The sequence below is a fragment of the Schistocerca americana genome, chromosome 3 (genome assembly GCF_021461395.2).
Source record: "Schistocerca americana isolate TAMUIC-IGC-003095 chromosome 3, iqSchAmer2.1, whole genome shotgun sequence".
In the NCBI taxonomy this organism is placed as follows: Eukaryota; Metazoa; Arthropoda; class Insecta; order Orthoptera; family Acrididae; genus Schistocerca; species Schistocerca americana.
In genome coordinates this window covers 458,990,085-459,008,475 of record NC_060121.1, presented here as the reverse complement: position 1 = coordinate 459,008,475, position 18,391 = coordinate 458,990,085, and the positions used below count along the sequence as shown (strand labels likewise).

The 18,391-nt window shown below is 42.5% G+C and overlaps 1 protein-coding gene across 2 annotated transcripts in view; it reads right to left on the bottom strand.

Annotated features, from left to right (window-relative positions):
* LOC124607454 (PAN2-PAN3 deadenylation complex catalytic subunit PAN2) overlaps positions 1-18,391 on the bottom strand; it is a 322,573-nt gene that overhangs the window by 109,617 nt on the left and 194,565 nt on the right. For both annotated transcript variants that reach the window (XM_047139789.1, XM_047139788.1), the window contains exon 14: positions 15,752-15,911. In XM_047139789.1, the coding sequence (XP_046995745.1) occupies positions 15,752-15,911 (160 nt within the window). The remainder of the gene's footprint in view (positions 1-15,751; positions 15,912-18,391) is intronic.

The following is an 18,391-nucleotide window of genomic DNA, read 5'->3' as shown; positions in this document are numbered from 1 at the left end:
TATCCATTTCTGGAAAAGTACTCAAAATTCAGCCTGCAGCTGTAGCTAGTTTGTGTAAGAACAATAAAGGAGAATTTCACCACGGTGGTCTGTTCCCAAGTGTGTCCAGTATCTCATCCATTATAACTTGACACCCTTTGTGGAAGCTGCTTGGAGCACAAGAAAATGAATCTCACCACACATGCAGACAGAGTATACCTCTGCGTATCTATAAAAGCAGAAATTATACAGGGAACTAACAAATGCTTAGCTTAATCAAACAAACTGAAATAATCTGTTGCCAGAACATGTTCAATAATGATATTTGTTGCTTTACATTACTAATCAATTGAATGAGGTCTAGTTTTAAGCAATGGCTTCTGCAATGTTTGCCAACATAGCTGAGTGCTCAGCTTGGCTGACTACCATGTAGAGGATCCTGGTTCGATTCCCGGTACTACCAGGGGTTTCTCATTATGCTGAATGAGGAGCTACTTGATGAAGCAGTATTGGCTCCAGATCACAAAAGCTGACAATGGCCAGAAGAGCAGTTTGCTGACCTCTTACCCCTCCATACCTCATTCAATGACACCACTGGTGGTGGGTGGCATGGCAGTTAGTCAGTACTGACACGCCTGCCAGTGTCTGTGGCTGGAGTTTACAATTACTACAATGGTCCCTCACACAGTGTTGCTTGCTAGCTATCATTGACAAGTACTTGAGGTCAGTCAGTATCAGCCTCAAAGTCATCTGAACTGGAGATGATGATTTACAGTCTGCGATCATGCATCCACGGAAAGTTATTAACTTGATGCTAAGAATGGATTGAACAATAAATGTTCATGTCCATGTACAAATCTACTTTACAAGTACATATATTCCCGATGGAGACTCCAGTATCACTAATATATTAAATAATTTATTGAAAATACAGAAAACTATAAAGATGTAAAATGGATCACATGAATTTATTTCTATCACTCTAAATTAATTTGAGTTTCACTTCTTATCGGTCTGAAGACATTACAGTCAGTACATTGTAATGTTAATGTTTGTCACAACAAATACATAATATTGCTTTACTTTCAAAAAAAGTGTCTTCCATTGTTATAATTTAGGCAACTATGATATTTAATACCCAAAGACACTAATTTCAGTACCCCACCTAAAACAGTCTCTCATCCAATACTATGTAAGAACTTTTTTGCCTCCTTTAAATCTCTAGGTAGCATATTCCGATTGTAGCTGAGACAAATGAAATTTTGTGTTATTTTTCATTCTTCACCTGGGGTAAAAAATCATTAAATATTCTTCCCCACAGTCTTGGCCTCTTAAGTGCCAAATGTAAATGTAATTGACAAGGAGCTGTTTTAAAACTTTTATAAGATGGAGACTTCAGAAATTATCTACAACCAGAGAATAACCATTACTGCAGATGACATTTATTGCTCACAATAACAAATAGTACAATAATGAATAACTTGTAGGTACTTAATACATAGTACACTTTACCTAAAGATAAGACACTCTATTGGTCTTTAGTACAATAAAATAAACAACTAGTATCACATATACAATTATTGTCCCACTGTTCATTCCAAGTAATTTGCATCCAGTGACTGCACACACTCCAATGCTCACACTGCTGCAGCTAGCAGTATACTGTCTGCTGGAGAGCACCGTCTTCCGGCATTGGTCATTCATGACATTGCCAATGGATAAGTGTGGCGTGACCTGAGGTCACTACACCACACCCCTGTAAGTAAATGAAGAGAATTTTTTTTTTTTACAAACTTGAGTAATATGATGATGTCTGCTAGATTGAAACGAAACTGCACTTTTTGTTCGTAACGAGTTTCCATTGTGGCTGGATGATGGTTGGTCAGTTGGTGTTGGGGGGTGACTGCTACACCTAGGTGGGTGACAGCTAGTTGATTTCCAGGTGGGTGGTGCTGCTCTGGATGATGATGTGGTGCTGGCAGCTGTGGCATGGTGAGTGTTTTGTGTCCAGTGGTGGCCTGTATTTTGCTGCCGTCTTCTGAACTTAGGACAGCCCAACACCCATTGGTCAGTGGGCACTACTGTATCTACCCCTTTAATAGGGAGAGTGAGTGTCCTATTGTTTTGTCCCATAATTGTGTATAGGCCTTCGTGCAGAAGCTCCAGTGATCTGTGTAGTGGGCTGCATTGGAGGAAAATTTGCTTCATTCTGGCAGCTCTCTGATAACAAAAGTAGCCTGTTTTCCATTCCATGTAGTTCCACTCAGTCACAGAGCCTTCACTTACCTGCGAAGTACCATGCGGCAATTGTTAGCAGGTTATGGATAGCCCGGATGTGGTTTAAAAAACTCACCTGGTAGATGCAGAGATTTGCTGTACATCAGCTCTCCAGGAGCAGACATGAAGGTCCTATTTTAAAGCACTTCACAATTCTGACAGCACTACTGTGAGAATGTCAACCTATGAATCCGTCATATAGCACATTATATTGGCATCCACGGAATGGTGTAAGTGCTCCAAAATCCCATTTGCGGCTGAATGTTACGGTGAAGTCCTTGGCATGTATATCCCCTACAACCAGATCATTGCACAAAATATTTCTAACTCCCACTGCCAACCCTGATTGGAACTCACAAGCTGCACACAGCTCAAAAGTGAAACAGAGGCACAGGTAAACACACACACACACACACACACACACACACACACACACACACACACACACATTCTCAGCAGTTTGTTTTTCCTAGTGGCATTCCTCTGGCCACCACTGTGAGGCAGTAGCAGTAGTTCCATGCAACTGGGAGTCGAGGTGGATGTGTGAAAATCATGCCTCTGGGATAAAAGAAATACTTAGTGCAGATCATACATTCTGTATTATTTTTCAGTTCTGGCCGGGGATGTAGGTCTGAGCCCACATACAGCACTCCTTCTGTATAACAAGCCACACAAAATGCTGCTTTGTTAACATGGATTCTTGGCTGGTTGAGTCTGCATAGAATCAAAAACCCCTCATCTTCGGAAGTCCAGCACATATAAGGCGACTCTCGGCCTGCTGACACGTTGCAATATGTCGCTCCTTAGTACCTGGTATTGGCATGCAACACATGTGCAAGGGTATTTAATTCCTCGTAGTCAATCTGCACTGCCACCAGCTCAGTGGAAACCTCAAGTACGGAAATACTTTTCACTCTGAACAAAATATTGGCGGTGACTTTTTTGAACAGCAAACATGTTAAATATCTGTTCCAAATTGAGAAATAAAATTTAGCTGGTTGCTTTGCAGTGAGAGATGATTACTTTGTGGTTACAGAAACGTGAAAGAAACTGGCCAATGGTCTGTTTATAAAGAGAAGGCATGCCCCTCCACATTGAAAATAAGGTCGCTAGCTGCTTTACAGGGTGCTAAAAGTTCTGTGTAAAATGGTAGCCAGAAGTGCTGCTCCTCTTTAATCTCCCTGCAGAGAAACCAAAAAGCTGCCAGCACCCATTTACACTCTGTTGTAGCATTTCACTGATAGCTCGGGATGAGCCATCCGAAAAAATCTCCAGTAGAGTAGGGAGGGCGGTTTTTGTGAGGCTTGTCTAGCAGGCTTGATGAGCCATCTGTAGTTTGTCAGCCCAAGTGACTGATGTGGAATCACACACTTTGGGGCCAGCAAGGATGGCATGGAGCAGAGCTAAGCCTCAGCATATTGGTGTAAAAAACAATAGTAAATGTTTATCACGCCCAGGTACCAACACACTTCGCATACTGTTTTCAGGACTGTGTTAGTTGTAAGTGCGGGAATGAACTCAGATGGCATACATAGTCCAATCACAGAGACCCACAATATCTGGAATGTCGTTTCATTCATTTCATCATCACCACATAAAGGATGAGGTATAGAAAGACAGAAAATACTGCCCCCTCTCAGTGCAAGTCACACCTGTGACAATGAATCACCACTCAAATGTCCATCGTAAACCAAAGTTCAAATTTAAAGTCACAAGCCCTTATGTAGTTATGAGTGAACCATTTGCAGCTTCTATGTAAGTTTGCATGCAGCCACACTTGCCACAGCTGTTGCCTGAAAAAGACATACATGTCTAAGCTGGTATCCACCAAAAACTGCATCTTAGCGGGCCTATCTGTTACCACTATATGTCGTGATAGTTACCTGGGCCGGTGCTCATGGCGGACTTGCCCAACAGGTGTGAGAGGCTGCCATCTGCATTTCTTTACCAGGAAGATGGCATCTGTGTCTACGTGCTCTGTCACCAAAACAACGGCAGTAATAACAAATATTCTGGCAGCTGGGAGTGAAGGATGCAGGTTAGGGAGTGAAGGATGCAGGTTACATTGTATGTGACTGTGTGAGGTCTCATTGTTTGTATATGCCAAGGGCTACAACCTGCCATGTCAACTCCCAGGCTAAGTGCAAATTGAGATGTGTATAGCACGTGTGACGTGACACGACACTACAGCACACAGTGCACATTCCACACGTGTCGCGCGGGTCCAACGCATATAGAGACGTGCACACATACTTCGCACGTGCCAGTTGGCAACGCTCTGCGCTGACAGAAACGAAGAGCGCGCACAGTGTAATCTTTCTCAAACAATTTTGCAGAAACTATTCACTAAAAATAATTCATTTTTACCTTGCTTGTAGCGTTAAATGTCAGCTTCATGCTGAAGTGCAAATAATCTCGCTAATGGTTACAGTTATTGTGGTATACACATTTCAGTAAGACACTATGCAAAATTCGAAAAGTTTGCAATGGAAAATAGGGGTCGCTATGATCTTGTGTTTGGTGCGTATTACACCATATGTTGATTCATCGATAGACACACAAACAAACACAAACATACACACAAAATTTAAGCTTTCGCAACAAACTGTTGCCTCATCAGGAAAAGAGGGAAGGAGAGGGAAAGACGAAAGGATGTGGGTTTTAACGGAGAGGGTAAGGAGTCATTCCAATCCCGGGAGCGGAAAGACTTACCTTAGGGGGAAAAAAGGACGGGTATACACTCGCACACACACACACACACATATCCATCCACACATATACAGACACAAGCAGACATATTTAAAGACAAAGAGTTTGGGCAGAGATGTCAGTCGAGGCGGAAGTGCAGAGGCAAAGATGTTGTTGAATGACAGGTGAGGTATGAGTGGCGGCAACTTGAAATTAGCGGAGATTGAGACCTGGTGGTTAACGGGAAGAGAGGATATATTGAAGAGCAAGTTCCCATCTCCGGAGTTCGGATGGGTTGGTGTTAGTGGGAAGTATCCAGATAACCCGGACGGTGTAACACTGTGCCAAGATGTGCTGGCCGTGCACCAAGGCATGTTTAGCCACAGGGTGATCCTCAATACCATGAAATCCCCAAACCACCTTCCCTACCCTCTGGCTCCTACCCTTGTAACCGCCCCCGGTGTAAAACCTGTCCCATGCACCCTCCCACCACCACCTACTCCAGTCCTGTAACCCGGAAGGTGTACACGATCAAAGGCAGAGCCATGTGTGAAAGCACCCACGTGATTTACCAACTGACCTGCCTACACTGTGACGCATTCTATGTGGGAATGACCAGCAACAAACTGTCCATTCGCATGAATGGACACAGGCAGACAGTGTTTGTTGGTAATGAGGATCACCCTGTGGCTAAACATGCCTTGGTTCACGGCCAGCACATCTTGGCACAGTGTTACACCGTCCGGGTTATCTGGATACTTCCCACTAACACCAACCCATCCGAACTCCGGAGATGGGAACTTGCTCTTCAATATATCCTCTCTTCCCGTTATCCACCAGGTCTCAATCTCCGCTAATTTCAAGTTGCCGCCACTCATACCTCACCTGTCATTCAACAACATCTTTGCCTCTGCACTTCCGCCTCGACTGACATCTCTGCCCAAACTCTTTGTCTTTAAATATGTCTGCTTGTGTCTGTATATGTGTGGATGGATATGTGTGTGTGTGTGTGCGAGTGTATACCCGTCCTTTTTTCCCCCTAAGGTAAGTCTTTCCGCTCCCGGGATTGGAATGACTCCTTACCCTCTCCGTTAAAACCCACATCCTTTCGTCTTTCCCTCTCCTTCCCTCTTTCCTGATGAGGCAACAGTTTGTTGCGAAAGCTTAAATTTTGTGTGTATGTTTGTGTTTGTTTGTGTGTCTATCGACGTGCCAGGGCTTTCGTTTGGTAAGTCACATCATCTTTGTTTTTAGATATATGTTTCCCACGTGGAATGTTTCCCTCTATTAATTTACACCATATGTTGATACGTATGAAATTTAGCTAACATGTTGAATTTTTCTTTTGACTTGGGAGGAAGTCTCTATCTGCCTCTGATCTCGAGAAAATGGATCCTATGTAGCGCGCTAACTCCCGATCTGACACCCACGAGAATGAAATATTCACAACACCTCTCATATCTCCTAAATCAATCGAGACATCGGAATGATAATTTGGCATATGATAACACACAAGAAGGAGAGTATTTTGCCAATTCGTAAACACATGAAACTTTCTTATCTATGGCGATGTACCAGTAGTTATACTCCCCTTTCATTTTTTTTCACTCAGTCACTATAATTTTTTAAGAGTTATGGACAGCTAGTGAAATAAGAATGTCTAGTAGGAAAGTAGTTGCAAGGGCAACAGTCTGGATGATTGACTGATCTGGCCTTGTAACAATAACCAAAACGGCCTTGCTGTGCTGGTACTGCGAACGGCTGAAAGCAAGGGGAAACTACAGCCGTAATTTTTCCCGAGGGCATGCAGCTTTACTGTATGATTACATGATGATGGCGTCCTCTTGGGTAAAATATTCCGGAGGTAAAATAGTCCCCCATTCGGATCTCCGGGCGGGGACTACTCAAGAGGATGTCGTTATCAGGAGAAAGAAAACTGGTGTTCTACGGATCGGAGCGTGGAATGTCAGATCCCTTAATCGGGCAGGTAGGTTAGAAAATTTAAAAAGGGAAATGGATAGGTTGAAGTTAGATATAGTGGGAATTAGTGAAGTTCGGTGGCAGGAGGAACAAGACTTCTGGTCAGGTGACTACAGGGTTATAAACACAAAATCAAATAGGGGTAATGCAGGAGTAGGTTTAATAATGAATAGGAAAATAGGAATGCGGGTAAGCTACTACAAACAGCATAGTGAACGCATTATTGTGGCCAAGATAGATACGAAGCCCACACCTACTACAGTAGTACAAGTTTATATGCCAACTAGCTCTGCAGATGACAAAGAAATTGAAGAAATGTATGATGAAATAAAAGAAATTATTCAGATTGTGAAGGGAGACGAAAATTTAATAGTCATGGGTGACTGGAATTCGAGTGTAGGAAAAGGGAGAGAAGGAAACATAGTAGGTGAATATGGATTGGGGGACAGAAATGAAAGAGGAAGCCGCCTGGTAGAATTTTGCACAGAGCACAACATAATCATAACTAACACTTGGTTTAAGAATCATGAAAGAAGGTTGTATACATGGAAGAACCCTGGAGATACTAAAAGGTATCAGATAGATTATATAATGGTAAGACAGAGATTTAGGAACCAGGTTTTAAATTGTAAGACATTTCCAGGGGCAGATGTGGACTCTGACCACAATCTATTGGTTATGACCTGTAGATTAAAACTGAAGAAACTGCAAAAAGGCGGGAATTTAAGGAGATGGGACCTGGATAAACTAAAAGAACCAGAGGTTGTACAGAGATTCAGGGAGAGCATAAGGGAGCAATTGACAGGAATGGGGGAAAGAAATACAGTAGAAGAAGAATGGGTAGCTTTGAGGGATGAAGTAGTGAAGGCAGCAGAGGATCAAGTAGGTAAAAAGACGAGGCCTAGTAGAAATCCTTGGTTAACAGAAGAAATATTGAATTTAATTGATGAAAGGAGAAAATATAAAAATGCAGTAAATGAAGCAGGCAAAAAGGAATACAAACGTCTCAAAAATGAGATCGACAGGAAGTGCAAAATGGCTAAGCAGGGATGGCTAGAGGACAAATGTAAGGATGTAGAGGCCTATCTCACTAGGGGTAAGATAGATACCGCCTACAGGAAAATTAAAGAGACCTTTGGAGATAAGAGAACCACTTGTATGAATATCAAGAGCTCAGATGGAAACCCAGTTCTAAGCAAAGAAGGGAAAGCAGAAAGGTGGAAGGAGTATATAGAGGGTCTATACAAGGGCGATGTACTTGAGGACAATATTATGGAAATGGAAGAGGATGTAGATGAAGATGAAATGGGAGATACGATACTGCGTGAAGAGTTTGACAGAGCACTGAAAGACCTGAGTCGAAACAAGGCCCCCGGAGTAGACAATATTCCATTGGAACTACTGACGGCCGTGGGAGAGCCAGTCCTGACAAAACTCTACCATCTGGTGAGCAAGATGTATGAAACAGGCGAAATACCCTCAGACTTCAAGAAGAATATAATAATTCCAATCCCAAAGAAAGCAGGTGTTGACAGATGTGAAAATTACCGAACTATCAGCTTAATAAGTCACAGCTACAAAATACTAACGCGAATTCTTTACAGACGAATGGAAAAACTAGTAGACGCCAACCTCGGGGAAGATCAGTTTGGATTCCGTAGAAACACTGGAACACGTGAGGCAATACTGACCTTACGACTTATCTTAGAAGAAAGATTAAGGAAAGGCAAACCTAAGTTTCTAGCATTTGTAGACTTAGAGAAAGCTTTTGACAATGTTGACTGGAATACTCTCTTTCAAATTCTAAAGGTGGCAGGGGTAAAATACAGGGAGCGAAAGGCTATTTATAATTTGTACAGAAACCAGATGGCAGTTATAAGAGTCGAGGGACATGAAAGGGAAGCAGTGGTTGGGAAGGGAGTAAGACAGGGTTGTAGCCTCTCCCTGATGTTGTTCAATCTGTATATTGAGCAAGCAGTAAAGGAAACAAAAGAAAAATTCGGAGTAGGTATTAAAATTCATGGAGAAGAAATAAAAACTTTGAGGTTCGCCGATGACATTGTAATTCTGTCAGAGACAGCAAAGGACTTGGAAGAGCAGTTGAATGGAATGGACAGTGTCTTGAAAGGAGGATATAAGATGAACATCAACAAAAGCAAAACAAGGATAATGGAATGTAGTCTAATTAAGTCGGGTGATGCTGAGGGAATTAGATTAGGAAATGAGGCACTTAAAGTAGTAAAGGAGTTTGGTATTTGGGGAGCAAAATAACTGATGATGGTCGAATTTGAGAGGATATAAAATGTAGGCTGGCAATGGCAAGGAAAGCGTTTCTGAAGAAGAGAAATTTGTTACCATCCAGTATTGATTTAGGTGTCAGGAAGTCATTTCTGAAAGTATTCGTATGGAGTGTAGCCATGTATGGAAGTGAAACATGGACGATAAATAGTTTGGACAAGAAGAGAATAGAAGCTTTCGAAATGTGGTGCTGCAGAAGAATGCTGAAAATTAGATGGGTAGATCACATAATTAATGAGGAAGTATTGAATAGGATTGGGGAGAAGAGAAGTTTGTGGCACAACTTGACCACAAGAAGGGATCGGTTGGTAGGACATGTTCTGAATGTTCTGAGGCATCAAGGGATAACCAATTTAGTATTGGAGGGCAGCGTGGAGGGTAAAAATCGTAGGGGGAGACCGAGAGATGAATACACTAAGCAGATTCAGAAGGATGTAGGTTGCAGTAGGTACTGGGAGATGAAAAAGCTTGCACAGGATAGAGTAGCATGGAGAGCTGCATCAAACCAGTCTCAGGACTGAAGACCACAACAACAACAACAACAGTAGGAAAGTTACTGCAAACTGACAGTATAAGGTTTTTCATATACTATTGAGCTCTTTGATTGCCAATTACTTGTTTAATGAGGCACTGTGTTTCAGAATTCTGTCGCAACAGCTCCTGTTGGATGAGTTTGTGCATATTACACTGTGTTTTGGCACAGAAAGTACAATTAAACCTGTCAACAAGATAGATGTAGCCATTACTCATAAACGGTGATGCGTCTTCGAATGAGAAAAGGTTAACAATTCACACAAAATAAATGCTAATTCTGTTGGAATTTTGGTTGAATCTCCATAACCCATCATATTTTTAACACTGAACGACTGGAATGGAAACTCACCAAAGGATTTTATTCCTTCTCCTGATCTGAGCAGTATGAAAATAGTGACAAACATTCCCTTCAGGTGGAATGATAGGTACATGCCAGGTGCTGGTTACTCACCTACGGCTTGCCAAATTGACAATGTGTGATTCACGAATAAAATAGTTGTTACTGAGAAAAATAAACAATTGATCTGTCACTCAACACAATGGTCAGTGGATTGTCAGCAGCTGAGCATAATACGTGCGAAAGGTATGCGGAAGCTAGCCATGTGTGCCTTGTGAGCAGGAGTTCGAAAAACATTGTCATGACAGTAGATCTGCCTTTGTCAGCAATACATTTCAACAAATTAAATATATCTAATCACCACACTCTTTCAGGATACTCCTCCTTTAGTAATAATACCAACCATTGTTTTCATTTGTGCAGCCTGTTGTATAATTAGTTTATTAATGCTGATAATGTGTATGCAACAACTGAAATGCTTTTTCTCAACACGGCGAGCCAGTTAAAACATGGTTATTTGTGACTGCCTTTCGACTTATTCTAGCTTGCAGTGGAAATGTGATGTCCACTTGTACATAGCATTATGTCTCTTATTACATACATATCCAAGTAACAATAGTGAAACTTATGTACTTCATTCATAGGACGCTTTTTACCAGATGCACAAAGATGTCATAGCTGTAGCAATTATGCCTTTTTGACTTTTTGCAACAGATCGTAGAGATACGTCAGCATAACAGGCAGCAAGTAGATAACCGTGTTTTACTTTCCTGCCTTGCTTCTAGATTGCGTGATTTTATAATATTCCTTACTTTCTTATTCACTACCTTCATGATGAATCATCTGTCCCTTCTTACGGCCTGAAAACATTGTGGAGGCAGAAGATATGATCCCAGTGGCTAATGGGTCAGCAGTTATTGAACTGTTCATTGTTCTTGACAAAAGAATCAACAAAACAAAAGAACTATACAGGTATATGTAACTGAAAACTGTTATGTACTAATGAAAAGAGATGGGGTGCTTAAACAGTGAAAAGCGAAACATTACTCAGTGATAATAAGATTCAGTATACAGTAAGGCCGTATTTTTCAGATGCTCAATACTTTCACCGCCCATATGCACCATGCCAAAGTGAACATACGGCAGGACTGCCTTCCTGATCCCTGCCTCACCCCTAATGCATTGCGTGTGGCGTGAGAAACTGTGCCACAACCATAGCGCCGTGTGACCCGGCGCAGGCACGTGTCGTCTCGTGTCACAATTTGCATGGTCCCATTTGAACCAGTGAAGTTACAAAAAGCGCGCTGCGCTGCGTTGCGCCACACACATCTCAATTTGTGCCTAGCCTCAAGACGCAAGGTGATGTCGGCCAGTCTGTCTCTGTTGTGCATTATAGTCAACACCTGCTGAGTGGTGGCCTTAGTTACTGTGTCTGCGAACTCTGCTAAATCACAGAAGTTTGGCTATTTGAGAGCAGGGTGTGATGCATATCTGGCAAGTGAGATGTTCATATGGACCTTAGGAGTGGTCCTGGGCTGTCCGATCAGGCCAAGGTGCAGAGTAGACAAGGAGGTGTGGCAGCTTTCTGTTACAAATTTCCTTTCTGTGCAAAAATTGTTCTAAGAGAGGGGAACCCACTGAATGAGCTCACCTTTTAGTAACTCAAGGTTTCCAGAGGCAGATGGTTTCATAATAACATCCCTAATGTCACTGGTAGAGTGTCTGTCCAGTCACAAGTGCACATTTGGTAGAGTCTTGTGTTATCCTCGCAGTTTATTTCACATAACACGCATCCGAGAAGAGCACATGCTCAGGTGCTTGCAGGTGCAGCAGGCAGCAATCTACTGGCTTGCAACAATGTCAATGGATAGATGCGGAGTGACCTGTGAGCTGAGGTTAGTGCAAACTTAACCGTGTGGAATATTATGGTGAGAGAACTTTTCTGCAATCAACATGTTATGATATCCATGTCTGATGAGATAGGTATATGACTGTTGCTTCATTTGTATCCAAAATACTTTCCACTCTTTCCATTTTGACAACTGAAACATTTAATAACTGTGAGCTGTTTGACTCTTTTACATCTCAAAAGTCCACAATAACCTCCGATTCCCGCTCTAACTCCTACGCCCATCACAGAACCTTACCCCCAAACCATCGCTCTTTCCACCCCAACTCCCCCCCCCCCCCCCCCCCCCCAACCATCTTCTATATGCTTCCCAAAATCCATAAATCTAACCCACCTATATCTCCAGCGGTAGCTGATAACTGTGCTCCCAAGGAAATAAACTCAATTTGTGCTGATCAACATCTCCAATCCTTTGCAGGCCACTTTTCTATATAAAGGATACAAATCACTTCATTCATCATCTACCAATCATACCATATCGTTAGCACCTGGAGTTTTGCTTGTAACTGTTGATGCTGACTCTATATAGGAAAAAAACCTCCACGGTTGTGGCCCTGTCAACACTGAACACTACCTGTCTCCAATGTCCTTCCGACCAAACCCATAAGTGCAACCTTTGACAGTAAAGTTCAGTGAATGAAGTCAGTACAGTCAATCGGGGAACACTGGCGACTCTCAATGCTGCACCTGCAAAGTGGTCGGTGTTGACAACCTACCCCCCACCGTAGTTCAGTTGACCATCGTGTATGTTCCATGTTAGACCTGTTGGATGAAGTGCTTGTTTAGTGTGTTGGTTCTGAACTGAGAACAGGACCATGAATGAGCAAAGGATCAATTTAAACTTTTGTTTTAAGCTTGGCAAGACACCGAAAGAAACACACGCAATGCTGGTACATGTTTATGGGGATCAAGCATTGTCCATGAACTGTGTGTACGGGTGGTTCGCCCGTTTTTGAGGAGGCCGGGAAAGTGTTTCTGACAATCCCCATAGCGGACGACCAGCAACTGTCGTCAGTGACGAAAACATTGAGAAAGTGAGGACATTAATCACAAACGACCTTCGATTAACTGTGCACATGATAGCGAATGAACTGCAGATGAACCATGAATCTGTGCGGCAAATTCTTACCCAGGAGTTAGGGAAGAGGAAAATGTGTTGCGTCTTGTGCCACATCACTTGACTGATGATCAGAAGCATGCACGTTTAGAGGCTTCACAGGATTTTGTCAAAATGGTGGATGCGACACCATATTGTCACTGAGGATGAAACCTGGTGTCTGTGGTACAACCCTAAAACAAAACGGTAAAGCATGGAATGGTGTTCTCTGACATCACCTCATCGGAAAAAGGTCAGAGCCAAAAAATCATGCATCAAAACGATGCTCATCACAGTTTTCGGTAGTCAAAGCATTATCCACAAAGAATTTCTACCTGATGGAACGACACTGAACACTGGACGGTACGTTGGAATTTTGACCCGTTTCATGCAACATCTACACCCCAGTACGCACAAAAAGGCTCCTGGTTTTTTTTTCACGACAATGCTTGCCCACACACAGCCAATATTGTCAAACAGTTCCTGGCAAAAAAGGGTGTGGTGCAACTTTAACATCCACTATTCTTGCTGGATCTCAATCCTCCAGGCTTCTTCCTGTTCCCTCGACTCAAACTTGCTTTGAAAGGAAAGACATTTGATGATATTCCTTACATCCAACGAAAAGTGACATGGCTTTTGAACGCCATCCCGAAAGAAAACTTCGTGTAAAGTTTCCAGGACATGTATCACAGATCTCTGCAGCGCATAGTTATGGGAGATGACTATTTCGAAGGACAGTAAGGTAACTGTAGTTCATAGTTCATCTACGTTTAGAGGTTGTATATCCCCTACACACCTTACAAACCCATTTAGTTAACTACTCATCCTTCAAGAAAAGCTTTACAAAGCAATCTGCAGCATAGCCATCAGCATCCTCATATGGCAACTGGTTTACAGCTGTCTAGCAGAAATATTCCTAGTCACCAAAGATTCTAAACCTGTAGTTTAGTTAAGGTCCAATAGTTAAGATCCAATAATGATAGGTTCATGATCTGGATGTAAGGCCAAAATAATCTATCTTCATTCCTCCACAGCCTCAATACATTTCCTCTTACCTGTTTCAACTAATACTACTAAGCCCACAAGGGAACCTTCATGATGCTCCATCTCTCTTGAGGTGTTATGAAAACTTTTGTCTTTAAAAAGTACACTAACCATAAATAGTGCCTCCTCTTTGATAGCTGTCATGCTTTCCACCCTACAATCTTAGACCTGCAGATGGTGCATCTGCTGTGACAAGCAATATCCTGCCCAGTATGCTGACAGTCTTACTAAAGACTCCACAGACAGAAATTACCCTCCAGAACATAGTCCGCAAACAGATCTTGTGTATCATATTCATACATGCTCCCTATTATCAATCAGCTTCTAGAGCCAGCTCATCATCCACAGAACATTTTAACTATTACCTTTGCCGTGGCTTCAAATACCTTTCACTATGCACTTATGTGTGCCACATTCTTCCTATGTCTCCCAAAATGGTAATCTGCAACCCATGCATTCAACAAAATATTCTAGTACATTAATATGCCACACTTAATTAAAGCCCGTTGCCACAGGAGTTACCCCTGAGAGAGACCCTAATTTAAGACTTGTTTTTTGCACCAAGCAAGCACGTCTTACTGCAGACCTTTTCACAGGTGTCTTCTACCCTCCCAGAGGTAGGTCCATATGCAAAAGCAGTCATGTTAACCAGCTATTTAACTTTTGCTTAGCATTTTATATGTGTATGACTACCAACTAGCTGTCCACCTAAATGATTGACCACTGACAAAACTGTTGTCAAGACCAAAGTTGATCACCCAATAGAAGAACATGTTGATGAACCCATAGCATACTGAACTTCAGTGGATTCTTCACAGTTCATAATATCTCAATCTCCCCCTCCCCCAATCCGCCCTACCCTGAATTACAAAGGGAAATTTTTTTACAATACATTCTTTAAACCCACAATTCTCCTGTCATCAATCTTTGCTTGCACCTGAACACCACTCGCCTCCAGTCCTGTTCCCATGCCTGCCATTCAGCTCATTAATCTACACTCACACTTCTCTCTGCACAGTATCTCTCAGCTTTCTCACTCTTTAAAGGAGTATAGGCAGCAATACATGACAGATCTGATGACATAGTGCAATGCTGGTGCTGGTGTAAGTGTTTTGGAGCACATCATGCAGTACTCTGCAGCAGATGATCCTTATGTGTACCCACAGCTGATACTGCAATAGTGTGCTATCGGGGAAATTCATCTGGGCTTCCAGAGGACCTTTTGCAGTAACTGAAGGCACCACGACAGCTGTGGACTACATGAACACTGTGGTCCACCTGCTTCCCTTCATGCTTGATGTATTACTCAACTTAGTTAAAAGATGGCCACTGGATCATCAGAGGTTTACAAACAAATGCACACTGCCAAAGGTCAGTTTCTAGAAATTCAAGTTTCAAAATCTAAGTATCAGGATTCAGCCTCAAGTGTGTGCAGTGGTCATCCTAAGGTTTCTACTCTCCTTAATGTCTGTACTAGATATATGTGTTGTTATTCACAATTTATACTTTGTAATTCTGTAAGCAGAAATGCACCTGTGTCATAGTCTATCGTATGCTTTGCATATAAAAACTAGTTACTTTCACAAAGGAAAAGATACAAGATATTTACTTGTTGAGTGAGAAAATCGACATGAAGGCCTTGTGCATCCAGTACCGTAACGGCACATGCGCAACTTCCGTGCAGCCTCGCCATCCTTTGTCTCACCAGGGCTACAAGATGTCCGTTGTCCAGTTGCCAGCTCAATCTGTTGCTGCCAGAACTGCTTATTCTGAAACAAGAAAGGTACAAAATATTTGGCTAGTACTTCATGTATATGTAATAAATGGCAAAAAAAAACCTACTCCCCCATCAAATACCTCAATATCTATGCCAACAACCTACCCCAGGTAACTATCCCATAGATCATACTCACAAATAAAATTCCTGGGCAGTATCCTTCTTTCAGCCTCTGACTAATAGAGCTCCCGGTTCCAAAATACTCAGAAGCGATCCCTGTGGGCCATGACCTGAGTACCACCCAGGTCTCAGATACCTCAATACACCATTGTGCCAAGGCAATGACTTTGATACGTCAAGCCTCGAAATAAAACCCTGGCATTCAACAGTGCCCACCATCACTTCCCACCATCCTCCTAGCCTCTGCAGCATCCTTGTCAAACCAAACAAAATTTCCACTCTGTCATCCCTAGTCTTTAAGTTTCCCACCCTTGCAAGTGTTCCTTGTGAAAAATATGTCACATGCACCCATACACTATCACCCACTCCATCTCCACCAACAGTAAATTTTGCAGTGTCACACACAGCAACATCTGAAACCACACATATTGTTACCAACAAACATGTCCATTGCACAACATTTTACATAAGAATGAACATCACTATACTGGCTGAAAGCGTGGATGGACACACAACAACATACAGGGTGTTTCAAAAATGACCGGTATATTTGAAACGGCAATAAAAACTAAACGAGCAGTGATAGAAATACACCGTTTGTTGCAATATGCTTGGGACAACAGTACATTTTCAGGCGGACAAACTTTCGAAATTACAGTAGTTACAATTTTCAACAACAGATGGCGCTGCAAGTGATGTGAAAGATATAGAAGACAACGCAGTCTGTGGGTGCGCCATTCTGTACGTCGTCTTTCTGCTGTAAGCGTGTGCTGGTCACAACGTGCAAGTGTGCTGTAGACAACATGGTTTATTCCTTAGAACAGAGGATTTTTCTGGTGTTGGAATTCCACCGCCTAGAACACAGTGTTGTTGCAACAAGACAAAGTTTTCAATGGAGGTTTAATGTAACCAAAGGACCGAAAAGCGATACAATAAAGGATGTGTTTGAAAAATTTCAACGGACTGGGAACGTGACGGATGAACGTGCTGGAAAGGTAGGGCGACCGCGTACGGCAACCACAGAGGGCAACGCGCAGCTAGTGCAGCAGATGATCCAACAGCGGCCTCGGGTTTCCGTTCGCCGTGTTGCAGCTGCGGTCCAAATGACGCCAACGTCCACGTATCGTCTCATGCGCCAGAGTTTACACCTCTATCCATACAAAATTCAAACACGGCAACCCCTCAGCGCCACTACCATTGCTGCACGAGAGACATTCGCTAACGATATAGTGCACAGGATTGATGACGGCGATATGCATGTGGGCAGCATTTGGTTTACTGACGAAGCTTATTTTTACCTGGACGGCTTCGTCAATAAACAGAACTGGCGCATATGGGGAACCGAAAAGCCCCATGTTGCAGTCCCATCGTCCCTGCATCCTCAAAAAGTACTGGTCTGGGCCGCCATTTCTTCCAAAGGAATCATTGGCCCATTTTTCAGATCCGAAACGATTACTGCATCACGCTATCTGGACATTCTTCGTGAATTTGTGGTGGTACAAACTGCCTTAGACTACACTGCGAACACCTCGTGGTTTATGCAAGATGGTGCCCGGCCACATCGCACGGCCGACGTCTTTAATTTCCTGAATGAATATTTCGATGATCGTGTGATTGCTTTGGGCTATCCGAAACATACAGGAGGTGGCGTGGATTGGCCTCCCTATTCGCCAGACATGAACCCCTGTGACTTCTTTCTGTGGGGACACTTGAAAGACCAGGTGTACGGCCAGAATCCAGAAACAATTGAACAGCTGAAGCAGTACATCTCATCTGCATGTGAAGCCATTCCACCAGACACGTTGTCAAAGGTTTCGGGTAATTTCATTCAGAGACTACGCCATATTATTGCTACGCATGGTGGATATGTGGAAAATATCGTATTATAGAGTTTCCCAGACCGCAGCGCCATCTGTTGTTGAAAATTGTAACTACTGTAATTTCGAAAGTTTGTCTGCCTGAAAATTTACTGTTGTCCCAAGCATATTGCAACAAACGGTGTATTTCTATCGCTGCTCGTTTAGTTTTTATTGCCGTTTCAAATATACCGGTCATTTTTGAAACACCCTGTAGTTGCTGACCATTCCATGTTTCAAGGAAGCTCTGAGCCTGCTTCACCACAAGGGCAATTTAGATACTCCCACCTGCTTCTAGTTTCTATAAAATTCAGAGATGGAAACTTGTTCACCAACATGTCTTTGTATCTCAACACCCTTCTGGACTTTAATTCAGTTAATATACAATCTACCTCCTTTTTCATTATTAATATTTCTTCTTGGAATACTTTCTGTTTATTATTTCTTATTTAATAATTTTATTTATAGTTTTTTACTTTTTCAACTTACACTGAGG